The sequence below is a fragment of the Phodopus roborovskii genome, unplaced genomic scaffold (assembly GCF_943737965.1).
Source record: "Phodopus roborovskii unplaced genomic scaffold, PHOROB, whole genome shotgun sequence".
Lineage (NCBI taxonomy): Eukaryota > Metazoa > Chordata > Mammalia > Rodentia > Cricetidae > Phodopus > Phodopus roborovskii.
Genome location: NW_026126448.1, coordinates 2507978 through 2522796, shown reverse-complemented (window position 1 = coordinate 2522796; position 14819 = coordinate 2507978). Strand labels below are relative to the sequence as shown.

At 40.1% G+C, this 14819-nt stretch overlaps 1 protein-coding gene across 3 annotated transcripts in view; it reads right to left on the bottom strand.

The window, feature by feature from the left end:
* The window catches only part of Eps15 (epidermal growth factor receptor pathway substrate 15), a 92509-nt gene extending 78140 nt beyond the window's left edge, over positions 1–14369 (bottom strand). For all 3 annotated transcript variants that reach the window (XM_051188444.1, XM_051188445.1, XM_051188446.1), the window contains exon 1: positions 14128–14369. In XM_051188444.1, the coding sequence (XP_051044401.1) occupies positions 14128–14160 (33 nt within the window). In that variant the 5' untranslated portion in view covers positions 14161–14369. The remainder of the gene's footprint in view (positions 1–14127) is intronic.
* Positions 14370–14819: the final 450 nt, after the last annotated feature.

The following is a 14819-nucleotide window of genomic DNA, read 5'->3' as shown; positions in this document are numbered from 1 at the left end:
TTACTGCAGTGAAGAGGCATGATGATGACAGCAACTCATATAAATAAAAACATTTAATTGAGGTAGCTCACTTAGTTTCAGTTGATTATCATGGAGATGGGGAGCATGGTGGCATTCAGGCAGATGTAATGCTGCAGCTCAGAGTCCTACATCTTGACTGAGGCAACAGTAAATCCACTGACACACTGGGCAGTAACCTGAGCATATGAAACCTCAAAACCTGCCTCCACAATGACACACTTCCCCCCCCCATAAGGCCACACCTCCTAATAGTGCCACCCCCTTTGGGGGCCATTTCCTTCCAAGCAACCACAGTGACTAATTTCGGCACTTAGCATGATGCTGAGGCAGGAGGATCATGATTTTGATGTTTTTATTCCACAATTTCAAACAACCCTCCTCACCCCTTTAAGATTATCTCAAAACAACAAATTTTTTTTAACTTTTTGGTTTTTGGAGACAGGGTTTCTCTGTGTTGCCCTTGCTGTCCTGAAACTCACTCTGTAGACCAATATGAACTCAAACTAACAGATGTGAAGTTTTTATTACAGGGAATTAGGGGGAAAGCCTACAAAAAAATAAGTCTTGACCACCTTAATCTAGGAATACTTGATACGCCAAAATTCATGTGTTAGGGGAAAATTAGTCATGAAAGCAGTGAGTATATAAAAGAGAAAACGTGCCAAGCACAAAGACATACTAGGACATTTCAAGAAAATATGGCTCAAAGCAGAGTCAACAGAATCAGTTTTAAACTGTTCTAAAGTACCAGATGGTCCAGAATCCACCCACATGACCATGGATAAAAGTATGCCAAGGGGAAAAACAACAAACAGAATGTAGAGAACAGACTAAGAACAAGAGCAACATGGACTACAGAGAAGATGCAAACTTTCCCACATTAACATTTAATGCCAATTCCCAATGATAACTAAACTTTAATAAACTATAAATGGCCTTTGTAACAAAAATAAATATGCTCAACATAAATCCTTCTAATCCGACTGTGCATGCCTAGGCTGGGCGTAAGAGAATTAAGATTTCAAATTGAGCCTGGGATGAAAAATAATAGCAGAAAAAATGTGGACATGTCCAACTTTTTGCTATTTTCTATGTTTCAATTTTCTTTAATGAGTCAAGTAGTCATTTCTCTCCCTCACCCTGAAGTCTAAATTCCTCCAACTACTTACTCTCCCTATCCAGAAGCACTGCCTAACCTTCTCCCTCACTATTATTGGCTGTTCAGCTTTTTATTAGACCAATCAAGTGCCTTAGGCAGGCAAGGTTTAAAAAAAAGTAACATCTTTATACACAGTTAAACAAATGCAACACATCTTTACATAATTAAAAAATATTCTCCAACATAAACAAATGCAACAAACCTTTACATAAATATTCTGCAATAACAACAACTATCAATTAAACAAATAAAACACCCTAGTTTATCCTTAGCTTCAAAATGAGTTTCAAAAATAGCCCCAACCTTTCATTTGAAAGCATTACTTATATAATAAAGGTAAATTAATTCTACGTGGCTCCTATTTTTTGTACAAAAGTCTCAAAGTTCACATTTATGTAATAGAAAATCACATCACACTAGGAAAGGTATCTTAAACAGAAAACTACAGGCAGTCTAAAGAACAAACCAACAGCTACATGTATTGTAATGGCTATTCTCCCCCACTCCCACCCCCACCCCCCAGACAGAGTTTCTCTATGTGTATCCCTGGCTGTCCTCAAACTCACAAAGATCCACCTGTCTCTGCCTCCTGAGTGCTGGGATTAAAGGTGGTTGCCACCACTGCCCAACTGTGATAGCTATTCTTGGTTGTCAACTTGTCTATATCTAGAATTAATTAAAGCCCAAATGACTGAGCACACCTGTAATTTTTTTTTTCTTAATTAAGTCACTTGAAGTGGAAAGACCCACTTATATTCCAGACCTTTTATTCTGGGAAGATTCATCTTTAATATGGACCACACCTTCTGCTGGCAACCAATATAAAAGATATAGAAGAAGGAAGCTGGCTCTCTCTTTGCCTGCTTGCTCTTACTCTCAATAGCAAGTCCATTCCTTCACTGGCATTAGAGCCTACTTCTTTGAGATTCCAGCATATACTGAAGACCAACTGGTAGACAGCTATTGTTGAATTTGGTGGACCACAGTCTATAAGCCATTCTAATAAATACCCTCCCCAAGGTGTGTGTGTGTGTGTTCTCAACCTTCCTAATGCTAGGACCCTTTAATACAGTTTCTCATGTTGTGGTGGCCCCAACCATAAAATTATTTCATTGCTACGTCATAACTGTAATTTTGCTACTTTACAAATCATAATGTAAATATCTGATATGGGGACCCCTCCCCGAAAAAGTGTCAAAACACAAAGGTTGAGAACTGCTGATTTAGAGGACCCACTATATGTTTTATCTATCTTTTCATTTATCAGTTCATTTTGTAGTCACAACATGTCTAAATGATGGACAGTTTATTTCTACTACACAAACAACTGATCTAGAGATTAAACAGAATGCCCAAGATCACAGGGGCAGAGTAGAAATACTTTAAGATCTCTGAGTGTGATGGTGCACGCCTTTAATCTCAGCACTCTGGAGACAGAGCAGGCAAATATCTTCTAGTTTCAAGCTGGTTTGATCTACATGGTCAGAAGAGGTTTCAACAGTCCCAAAAAACAAAACAACAATAACAAAAAACCTACAGTTAGGACCAGAGAGAAGGCTCAGCAGTGAAGAGCACTGGTTCCTCTTACAGAGGACCCAGATTCAGTTCCCCACATTCACATGGTAGTTCCCAACCATCTGTAACTTCAGTTCTAGGGAATATGACACCCTCATCTGATCTTCATGAAAACAGGGTACAAACCTGTGCACGTGTACACACACACAGTGCACATATGTACATGTAAGCAGCAAAAACACAAAAAATATAGATTTTGGGCAGAGATAAAGTTCAATGGTATAGTACTTCCCTAGCACACATAGGCCTTGGGTTCAATATCCAGCAATGAAGGAAAAAAAAAAATCTAGATCTGGCAAAAGTTCTGAGAGAAAGGCTATGAATTTTTAAACACACAAATCGTAAAGATTACCGATAATAATTCCAACCTTATTCATAATTAAAGAAATGACAAACTGAAATGGTGAAATCTAACTTTTATGTCAAACTGACACTGACCAATACATATACTATATTGATAAAACTATGGAAGAAATAGGATTCTTTGGGGGTTTTGTTGTTGTTGTTGTTATTGTTTTCCGAGACAGGGTTTCTCTGTATTGCTTTGGAGCCTGTCCTGGAACTAGCTCTGTAGCTCAAGCTGGCCTTGAACTCCCAGAGATCCATCTGCCTCTGCCTCTGCCTCTGCCTCCTGAGTGCTGGGACTAAAGGCGTGCACCACCAATGCCCAGCTAGAAATGGCATTCTCATATACTATTAGCAATATATAGCATAAATATACCCTTTAAGGGAGGGAGAGCACCTACATGGCAGCTCACAACTACTGATAACTCCAGTTCCAGGGAATCTGATGCTCTCTTTTGACCTCCACAGCCACTAGGCATACACATGATGCACATTTACACATGCAAGTAAAACAATCAATCAATATATATATATGTGTGTATATATATATATATACACATATACATATATAGTAAATCTATAAATCATTTAAACCATTTGGCATAATAATTACATCCACCAAAAACTAACCCATGTAGTAGCTAAGGCACAAGAATATGCGAAATATTTGCTGCAATGCTACTAACAACAAAAGACTAAAACAACAAAAATGTTCATCATTGGGTTGACTAAGTTAATTTAAGTGAGAATATTCACACACAGGACTACCCTGAAATGTTTTAAATATGCAGTAACACAGAACTTCCTATGTCAGTAAACTAAAATTGTAAAGTACAATAGCAGTGTATGGAAATATTTTTAAAAGAATACAATGAGAGAAAGAGAAAGATCATTATAGCAAATACACACAAGAAACTTGCAAAAACAGCTGCCTCTGGGAAATGAATAAAGGGCCTAGAGCAAGTAGTAAACTAGAATTAATTGTATTTTTTTTTCAGACCTAGATTCATGTTCCCTTTTATTTCTGAAAATAAAACTTACAGCCCACATTATGAGCCTCAGTATCCTCCAATTTGAAATGATGATAATAATAGCCTGGTTCGTTGGTTATTATAAAGATCAAATGAAAGAGCATAAAAATACTTGTAAATTATAAAGCAGAACACAAAATTATAAATTATTCTTCTAGCTGAATTCTCCAAACCAATTATAATAATTATTATCATCATCATTCCTCTGATCAATTTCTCCAAACACAAAGATTAGACTACCTGAAATTAAATCCACCATATGTGACAGTGTATGCCTAGTACCTATAAGGCCCTAAGCTAGATTCTTAGTAATATACACAAAACACAACTGAAGAAACTAAATTAACTTAATTTAAGTTTTTTTTTTTTTTTTTTTTTAATCTAAAGGATACGAAGCTGTGCTTCTGTATCAGAGCACTTGTCTAGAATGCTTAGGCCCTGGATTTAAAAAGAAATTTAATTCCATACTAAAAATAGCGGGGATGCGATGCAGTTAGTTGGTAGTGTGGATCCATTATGGCATAAAAAGAGGTGTAGTAGCACAAGATCCCACAACTGAGATGGAGGCATTAGGATCAGAAGTTCAAGGCTACCCTCAGTTATATCACAAATTCTGGGTCAACATGAAATAAAACAAGGGCCAGCAGGAGGATGGGGAGAGACAGAAAAGAAAAGAAATCTAAGTGAAGGTGCAATCATAGGATATAGTTTTACTTTGTTATTGATGTCAATTTAGAGGAGTAAATTTTCGAAAGTGTCACATAAAAATGCTAAATCAGTTGCTAACAGAAGGAACACATGCTCACTATTAAAAGTGAAATAATTAAAAGCTATAATGCTATCATAAAATCTTAAGTGTTTTTTCTTCCAGCCTTTCTTCTGTTTGTTTAACTGAGATCATTTTTCTGAATTTAATTTTCCACTTATGCATCCAAATTATAAAATTCTTCAGACTAATTAGGGCTTCTAATAATTAAGAGAACTTATTTTTTTAATTATTACCATTGTGTGAGACTGTGTCAGCACACATAGATGTACAAGTCAGAGCACAATTTGCAGCAGTCAGGTTCTCCTTCCACCACGTGGGTCCTGGGTATCAAACCCAAGGTTATCAGGTTTGGCAGCAAAGGCCTTTACCTACACTGAACCATCCCACTGGTCCCTAAAGATAATTGTTAATGAAGGCATATCTTATTAGTGAGAATTAAAATGCTTTAAAATGAAATTGTTCAAATGGATTTATCTAATTAACATTTCCTTTTCTTTTATTACTTTCCACCAATTCTCAAAAAAATTAAGATCTCTGCATAGCTATTTTTCTGCTTGTAAAGAAGCTTATATTTCTTTGGAATACAAGTAAAATGTTCTAATGAACATTTAAAACAAGACAACTGAAAACAGTGTATGAGCCTGTTATTAACATTAGCTCGTAAACAAATGAAAATAAAGGAATGTACTCTTAATTGTCCCTGAGAGACTACTGGACAAATCCAACTGCTCCTAATCAACTGTAACTAAACCAATCCTTCCCAAGTGAAGAACATGCTGAACCTTTTTAAGAATGACTAGATGTCTCTCAAGTAAGCAGAGATTTCCTGAGTATACTAGATATACTCAATATAGAAAGTATAATAGGCAAAAAAGACTAAAACATCATCATGCCTTTCCCACAATAGAAATCCCAATCTATCATGTTGAATAAAATATTCCTTTTCTGATTATGAAAAACGGTTGTAAATTTCAAACTCTATCCTGTATTTATTGTCATAATTGTTAAATTCAAGCAATAAATTGATGTTTACTAGCCCATGTATTGGTTTTGTTTCCGGGTCTATAGTTTTTTTGTTTAGCCCTGGCTGTCCTGGAACTTGCTCGGTAGACCAGGCTGGCCTCAAACTCACGAAGATCTGCCCTGCTTCTCACTCCCAAGTGCTGGGATGTGCCACCACCACCCAGCTACACATTCTGTTTTATGGAATTAAAAATAAACTCAAATGACACACACCAGTAATACCAGCAGGAGACTGACAGGAGAATTCCAAGACCACCTTGGACTACAAAGAACAATCAAATCTCAAATTAAATGAATACCCAAAATTCAAATTATAGGACATATTCCCCATAAAATTTCCAAATTTTCTGTAACAAAATTGTATCATTCTTAAAATTAAAACGCAACAACAACAAAACTGCATATCCCAGCATTCTAAAAACTGAAGCAGGAAGACTACAAATTCCAGGTCAGTCTAGAAAACAAAAGGAAACCCTTTCTCAAATAAACAAAGCATTTCTATACTACTTATTGCATTTGGGACTTCTGGGTTTGATTTAGGATTTTTGCTGTTTGTTTGTAGTTTGGGTTTGGGCTTAAGACAAAACTTCTTATAAAATTATAACTAAAACTATAAAACTATGAACTTGCCATGTAACCAAGAATGGCCCTGAAATCCTGATCATCCTTCTGCCACCATACTCAACACATAAAATTACAAATGTACTGGCTAGAGAGAGTACTTATTGGTTAAAAGCACAGGCTGCTCTGGCAGAGGTTCTGAGTTCAATTCCCAGTAACCATATGGTGGCTCACAACCATCCCTAATGAGGTCTGGTGCCCTTTTCTGGCCTGGAGGCAGACACACAGGCAGAACACTATATACATAATAAATAAGTAAAACTTTTTTTTTTTTTAAATTACAACTGCACAACAACACACTCAGTCTTTGTTTCATTTTTTATTATTTATTTTTAAATAGCATCTCACTATGCTTCTAAGCCTGGCCTAGAATTTACTATGAAGTCAAGGCTAGTCTCAAACACAATTCTCCAGTCTTAGCCTGTCAGAGCACTTACTGCTTTTAGGTCATTCAGTAGGTTTTTGGTTTATTTGTTTTTTTAAGCAACAATTTACAAGTCCTTCTTCTGGTTTAAGGTGCTTGTTGCATATCCAAGAATTTGAATTTGATCCCTAGAACTACATACTAGGAGAGAACGAATTCCTAAAAGTTGAGATACACAAGCATCAAGCTTGAACACACAGAAAATAAGTACTTATTTAAAAACTATTATAAAAATTAAATCCTGCCTAGACATATAGTCACACACCTTTATTAATTCCTATATACACAGGAGGTAGAGACAGAAGAATCTCTCTAAATTGGAGGCCATCCTGACCTACAGAGTAAGCTCAGGACCATCTAGTACTTTACATCGAGAACTGTCAAACACACAACAACAACAAAAGGCTGGATCGTGAGTTTAGAACACTGAACCTAAGCACACACAGAACCCTACACCCACCTTCAAAGGAAAATCTTCATATACCAAGATAAGAAAACTGTAAGCTGAATAATAAGTATTTAAGGTATTTGTTATACCATATTTTGATAAAATAAAGAGCTTATAATGAAGTATACCAATACATACACCCATAACTGCATCCAGATACCAACAAAAGCACTGAAGATCTGTGAGTCAAATCTTCCTTCTTCAAGAAGGAAGGGTGGGCATCCTTACTCCCAATACCCAGGAGGCAAAGACAGATATATCTCTGTGAGTCTAAGGCCAGCCTGGTATACACAGAAAGTTCCAGACCAGCAAAAGCTATAGAGCCACCCTGTCTCAAAAAGAAAAAAGGAAACTTACTACCCAATTAAAACAAAGCATATACTGAAAAACAGAAATTTTTTAAAGATATGCTTCAGACATCTAGTACACTAAAAAGTATAATGAAAGAGCTTTTAGTTTCATGCATCTTAGATCCAATCTTAGATCTCATCTAAGTCAGGAACTGTGTACCTGTTCAACTTCTGGAAGGCTAAGGCGACAAAGATCTAGAGCTCAGGGCCCACCTTACTACATACAGAGGCACAGTTAGGGGAAAAATACCACCCACCTACCATAAACAAAACCTTAGATCTATGTTTCCTGACTTACATAAATACCTCCCCCATATGTAAGATGTATTAACTGAAGGACAACTTCTGTCAAATAGTAAAAAGCAAAAGGAGCCATAAGTAGTATTAGTAGGAATATAGACATTAGAAAAAGAAATAGACAGTTGAAAATAGTTTTTGTTTGGTTTTGTTTTTTTAAACAACATCTCTATGTATCCAGGCTGGCCCCAAACTCAAAGTTCTGCCTGCATCTGCCTCCGGGTTACTAGGATTCAAGGCAAGTAAAAGTTTAAAAAGTTGTGCTAGCTAGTTTTATGTAAATTTTGACACAAGCTATAGTCATCTCAGGAAGGAATCGCAACTGAGAAGATGCCTCCATAAAACCTGGCTGCAGGCAAGTGCATAGGGCATTTTCTTAATTAGTATTGATGGGGGGAGGGGTTCACTGTGGGTGGGGCCACTCTTGGCCAGGTGGTCCTGGGTTCTATTAGGGAACAGTTTGAGCAAGCCAGTAAGCATCACCCTCCCATGGCCTCTGCACTAGCTCCTGCCTTCAGGATCCTGCCTGTTTTGAGTTCCTGTGCTGTCTTCCTTCACTGACAACCATTTCCTTCATGAATGTGAAACTGTAAGCTAAATAAACCCCTTCCTCCCCAAATTGTTTCAAGTCATGGTGATTCATCATAGCAATAGTAACCCTTAACTAAGTCAGAATTTACTAGACCAGGATTAGTGCACACTTTTATTCCCAGCATTTGGGAGGGTGTACCAGACTCATCTCTGTTAGGGGCGGACCAGTAGGGATGCTTAGTGAGAGTCAATGAGAAAATACCCAACCGTGGAGTAGTTGCCTAGCATTTGTAAGGCTCTGGGTTTGATACAAAGTGCTCAAAAAGAAAGAAAAGAAAATTTACCTATCTTTTCTATAATCTACCAAAAAAAAAAAATCAGATCTTTCTCATTCAAGTTTTTCCCTTTTTTCCTATTTTTTTTAATAAATTTCATATGTGTACTATATTTACATCACATCCCCACCCTCACCTGAGCCACCTTTCTTCCCTCCAACCCCTCCCATGTCCAGTTCCTCCTCTCAAATTCAGGACCTCTTTTTTCTTTTATCATTCACACACACATGAATAGATGTGTAACAACAACCTGTTGAGTACAGTTAGTATGTCTCATATATATGTTTTTTTGGGCTGATGACTTGGTATTCGATAACTCATTGGGGGTTCATCCCTAGGAAAGACTAAGTCTCCCTCTCCCTACATTCATTAACTCCCTGTAGCTCTTCATCTAGGAATGGGGCTTGGTTTTTTGTTTGTTTTGTTTTGTTTTTGTGAGTTTTTTGGGTTGTTTGTTTGTTTGTTTCAGATAGAAGCTCTCTGTAGCCAACACTGACTTGCAATTTATTTTGTTGCCATTCTGGCCTCAAATTCACAATAATCCTGTCTCAGATTCCCACATGCTAGGATTAACCTGGGCCATGTTACTATTTGAATTTTACTCATCAACAAGAAAAGTGAAAACAATTGAAAGGAGAAACAGAAGGCTGTGTTGTATTAAGTACTGTGGGAAAAACCAATACATCATCAGGTAAGACTTACAAAATAGAATGTTAGAACTGGAAAAGTATATAATATTCAAACCCCTCTATTAAAATTTAAGCTCCACATTTTTGTCTTTAAGTTTCTTTAACTTTGTCCTTAAGTTTAATATTTTGTTAAGATAGAATAATTCTTGGCAGATAGCAAATGCCCAACATTATTTATTGGCTTATTTTTATTTTATGTGTATGAGTGTTTTGCCTGCAAATATATCTGTACCTCTTAAATGTAGTGCTTTGGAGACCAGGAGATGGGGTCACATCACCTAGAACTAGATTTATAGAGGGCTGTTAACTACCATACAGGTGCTGGGAACTGAATCATGTTCTCCTAGAAGAGCAGCCAGTGCTCTTAACCACTATGGATCAATTTTTAAGTCTAAGAAAGCAGAGGCCTAGAGATTTTATTCAATACCATTATCTACTGGCAAAGCTGAAAATGACACTCATTTTTTAATCTAGTATTCTGTCATCTCTAGAAGACAAATTTTAATGTCAGTCTTTTGGTAAAGAAAGAGAGAGTTGTTTGGCAGGCATTCAAAAGGGAAAGAAAGCATAAACTAAAACATTTTCCACATTTTTCTCCAATTTTTTAATTTTTTTAAGTGATAAGGGCCAAAAAAGCTTAAAAGCCAACCATAATTCAGTGTGCTACAGCTAATATTAAAAAAAAAAAAAAATTGCAGAAGACAGGTATAGCTTATTTAATCCTAGCATCTGGGAGGTTGAGGCAAGCTGATCTGTTAAGTCCAGACCATCTTGGTTTACAGAGCAATTTCCAGGACCCTGTCTCAAACAGACACACGCACACGCACACATACAGAGAGAGAGAGAGAGAGAGAGAGAGAGAGAGAGAGAGAGAGAGAGAGAGAGAGAGAGAGAATGAATGATTATAAATGAGTGAACCTACTCTAAACTGATGATCTAATTGCCAAAGGCAGAAACTAGCATCTGGTTAATCTTCCTGTCAAAGAGCCCTTTAGCAGTTTTGGCATAGACAAAGAGCTATCAATCACTTTCTTCGAAATAAACAATTGGAGAAAAAGATGAATTTTAAAATGTCCTTTGCTGGGTGCAGTGGCATACATCCATAATCCTAGCTTCCTGGGAGATTTAGGGTGGAAGGATCACTTAAATCTAAGAACCTGGGCCAGAATGGACAACATGGCCATACACTGTCCACCCTCCACCAACGTCTGCCCTGAAGAATCTCTCACTTGAGTACACCTGTCTCTGACTCTGTGTGTTAGAGGAGTGGAAAAGAGAAACAGAAGGTAACATAAATAATAACGAATGTGAAACCAAGCTACACCACTATCTGACTTAACTTAGTTAACAAAAAAAAAAAATAAATAAAAATTTGAGGAACTGAGAAGATGGTTCACTAGGCAAAAATACTGTGTAAGCATAAGGAGCAGAATTCAAATCTCCAGTACCCAAATAAAAAGCCCAATATGGTTAAGCATGCTTATAACCCAAGCATTGAATCTCAAGAACCCCCACTCACTAAGAGACCTGTCTCAAGAAAACAGAAAGTGATACAGAAGACCCTAACATCCTCCTCTGGTCTCTTCATGCACTCCAACAGGCATATGCATCTGGGCACTCATGTGCATGCACCACACACATACAATACACACTTTGCCTTGGCTTAACTAATACACACCATATACCTCACATGAGTCTTAAACCAACAGCATTTCCTCATGCCTGACAGACAAGTGCTGGGATTACAGGTATGTGCCACCAGTACCAAATAATTTAAGTTAAAAAAAGATTAAACCTAACAGAGGTAGATATAACTATGAATTTGAGGCCTGCCTGGTCTACAGTGTTCCAGGCAGCAAAGGCTACATAGTGCGATATAGTGCGACTGTATACACACACACACACACACACACACACACACACACACACACACACACACACACACACTCACTAAAAACCAGGGGCTGTAGAGATGGCTCTGCTCAGGGTAAGAGCATTTGTTGCTCTTGCAGAGAACACAGGTTGGGTTCCCAGTACCTACATGGTGGTTTATAACTATCTACAACTGGAGCTCCAGGAGATTTGATACCCTTTACTGACTCATGTGGGCACCAGGCATGCACATGCCCATATACACACATATACATGCAGGTAAAACATTTATACATGTTAATTGAATCTAAGAACCACAAAAAATTTACTAGGTTTGGGGGGGGGAGGTTGTTTTGTTTTGACTTTTGAAGACAGTGTTTCTCTGTAGCTTTGGAACTGTCCTAGAACTTGATTTGTAGACCAGGCTGGCCTTGAACTCAAAGAGATCCACTTGGTATTAAAGACATGCGCCTCCACTGCATGGCTAAATTTACTAGGTTTTAAAGGAAGACACATTAGTAAATATCTTAAAACAAGGTTTTTTTTTGTTTTTTTTTTCTGTGCCTTTACAATATAATCTCACTATATCTTGGTATTTTAATATCAAAATAGTCTAAATTTACTTATTTGAATTATCACTATAAATTCAAACATTAGATACTAAAGGACAATTCTCCTTATTGATTTAGCATTTATTCTCATACATGTTAACACCTAAATATATAACCACAAGTACATTTGCAAATTGTGAAAGTGACTATAAAAGTAAGCCTGAAGCAAGTTTCCAGAGATGAATGATAGTAAACAGAAACTAAAAACATAGTCCCATCCAAGGAGAAAATCAAGTAGGCACACAACCAAGAAGCAATTCAACAGAAGTCTTCAAGGGAACGAACTCTTTAAGAGGGGAAACTGCCAGAATTGGCCAACAGAGTCAGAACAGACTGCCAACAGAGATCATGTTAAAGGCAGATCACTGACTAGACTAAGAAAGTCAACACCCAAAAGTCAATGTTTCCATTCCTCAAATTTGAGTTTCAGAAGGATCCTTCCAAACAGATTCATGACCAAGACTAGACCAGTTAAAGGCTCCATCTTAAAAAGCTTTTCCCTGTTACCTGCTGATCAAAACATAATGACCCACGGGAAATAAATTTGGAAATGTAAAGTGAAGTTTATGAGGCTATTCCTGTACACTGAAACTCTTTTACCTGAAGAGATGTGTGAGTGAGAGAGAGAGAGGGAGAGACAGAGAAGTATGATATATATAAAATCACTCTTGCTGGGGATGTGGCTTAGCTGGTAGAGTACCTGCCTAACTGTGTGAAGCCCTGGGTTTGATCCCTAGCAATAAACAAACTTAGTATAGTGGTCCAGCCTATAATCCCAGCACTGGGAGATGGAAGCAGAATGAGCCGAAGTTCAATTTATTCTTGACTACTTAGTGAGTTCAAGGCCAGCCTGGTGTACATGAAACCCTGGTGTCAAAGTAAGTAAATAAAATCTCCATCTTGGTTCCCAGGGAAAATACTTTTTTTTCTCTATCCAAAAACCTTAAGGGAAAAAACACCTTAAGACCCTTTTATCTTAATACAGTAAGAGTCCAAATGCTTGCCCTACCTTAGTGTAAAACTTTAGCTTAAGTACAGGTAAATCTAGGCCGAGGAGACAAGATGGCTGGGAGCTATCACAGGGCAGGCTGTCAGGCTGAGGTGGGCATGGCCACCAGCTCCGGAAAGGACAAACTTGTGGACAGTGAAGATGGATGGAATGGCAGGTGTATGGCACCTCAGTCTCCTGGGTGTCGTGAGATGACTTCTCTTGGTGTTAAAGAAAAGGAGAACTCCCGCTCTCCTGGGTGAATGATGTTCAGAGTTTCCTATGAAACTCTAGGACAAGGCTCTGAAGAAAAACGGGGAAGGGGGGGGGGTGTTGAAGAGAGCAAGAGAGAACGAAACAGCGAGAGGGGGAGCGAAAACAGCTTTTGGCAGAAATCGTGCTAGCACAAAGTTTTCTCCCCGATGGATCCCAGACCGAGAAGGACAGGGCCATCCCACCTGCTGAAGGCTGGCGCTGTTACCCCCTAGGACGGCGATCTGAGACTGCCTCGCGCGTGGGAAAGTCTGCAAGGGGATCTGAGCAGAAGTTAACCTGCCAGGAGGGAAAGGTGCGGGTGGGGCAAGTACCTCGGCAGGATGCGACTTCTGGAAGTGAGGCTGACTCGGGAAGCCCGGGGGAACTCGGCAGCGGTTACTCTCGCCCACCGGAGCCGAGCAAAGCTGAGGGAACCCCGCTCCGCCAAGGGCGAGCCTCACCGGAGCTCACCTGGCGGCCGTCAGGCCGTAAAGAAAGTTCCCGAGAGGGTGAGCGCTGACGGGACCGGGAGGAGAGCGGAGCTGAGACCCGCGGAGGCGGCAGGGTGGGAGCCGCGCGGGGCGGAGCCGAGCGCCCGGCGACCCCGGGCGGGGGCGCGGCGGCCGCCACTCGGGGCTCCGGTTCGGGATGGCGCCCGCGCTCCTCACACGCGCTCCCGCCGTGCGGCCCGAGGGCGGCCGCCGCGCCAGCGCCCGAGAGCGGTGGGGGAGGGCCGGGGAACCCGCGGCGGGTCGAGCCGGGAAGACCGGCGGGCGGCGTTACCTGTGTCAGGGAGAGCTGGGCTGCCGCAGCCATGGTGTTTCCATCATGCACGGGAGGGGAAGGAAGGACGGGCGGACGGGGGCCCGGGGCGGGAAGGAGGCGGAGGGACGGGCCGTAGGCGAGGCCGGCGGCCGGGCGTCTCCCCGAACTTCGACAACTTCCCTCCTCACGCCGCCCCGCCCCGCCCCGCCGGCCCCACAGGCCGCGGCGGCGCGCAAAGCCCGGCGCGGGAGTCTGGGGCGCGGAACCAGGCCCTGACCCCGGCCACCCTGGAAAACCCGGTGCGGATGGTGCACCGGGCGGACTGGCAGCGGAGAAGTTGAGGCAGAAGGGCGCCGACCTTTTTGCTGCTGCTGTTTCTGAAAAGTGCGGGAAAATATGTCCATGTCCAGATGGGTTTTTGGAACTAAGACAGTAAAGGTACTAAGTAATGATACTAATGGTTTAGTAATAATAATATTAAACTATACTAATGGCTCTACACTAAATGCTTGAACTTTGTTTCTGGTTTGTTTGTTGTTGAGACAAGGTCTTTCTATGTAGCCTTGGCTGTCCTGGAGCTCACCATAGAGACCAAGCTGGCCTCGAACTCACAGAGATCTGCCTGCCTCTGCCTCCAGAGTGCTGGGACTAAAGGCCTGTGCCACCACTCCAGATCTAAATGCCCTTTTGTTGTTGTTGTTGTTGTTGTT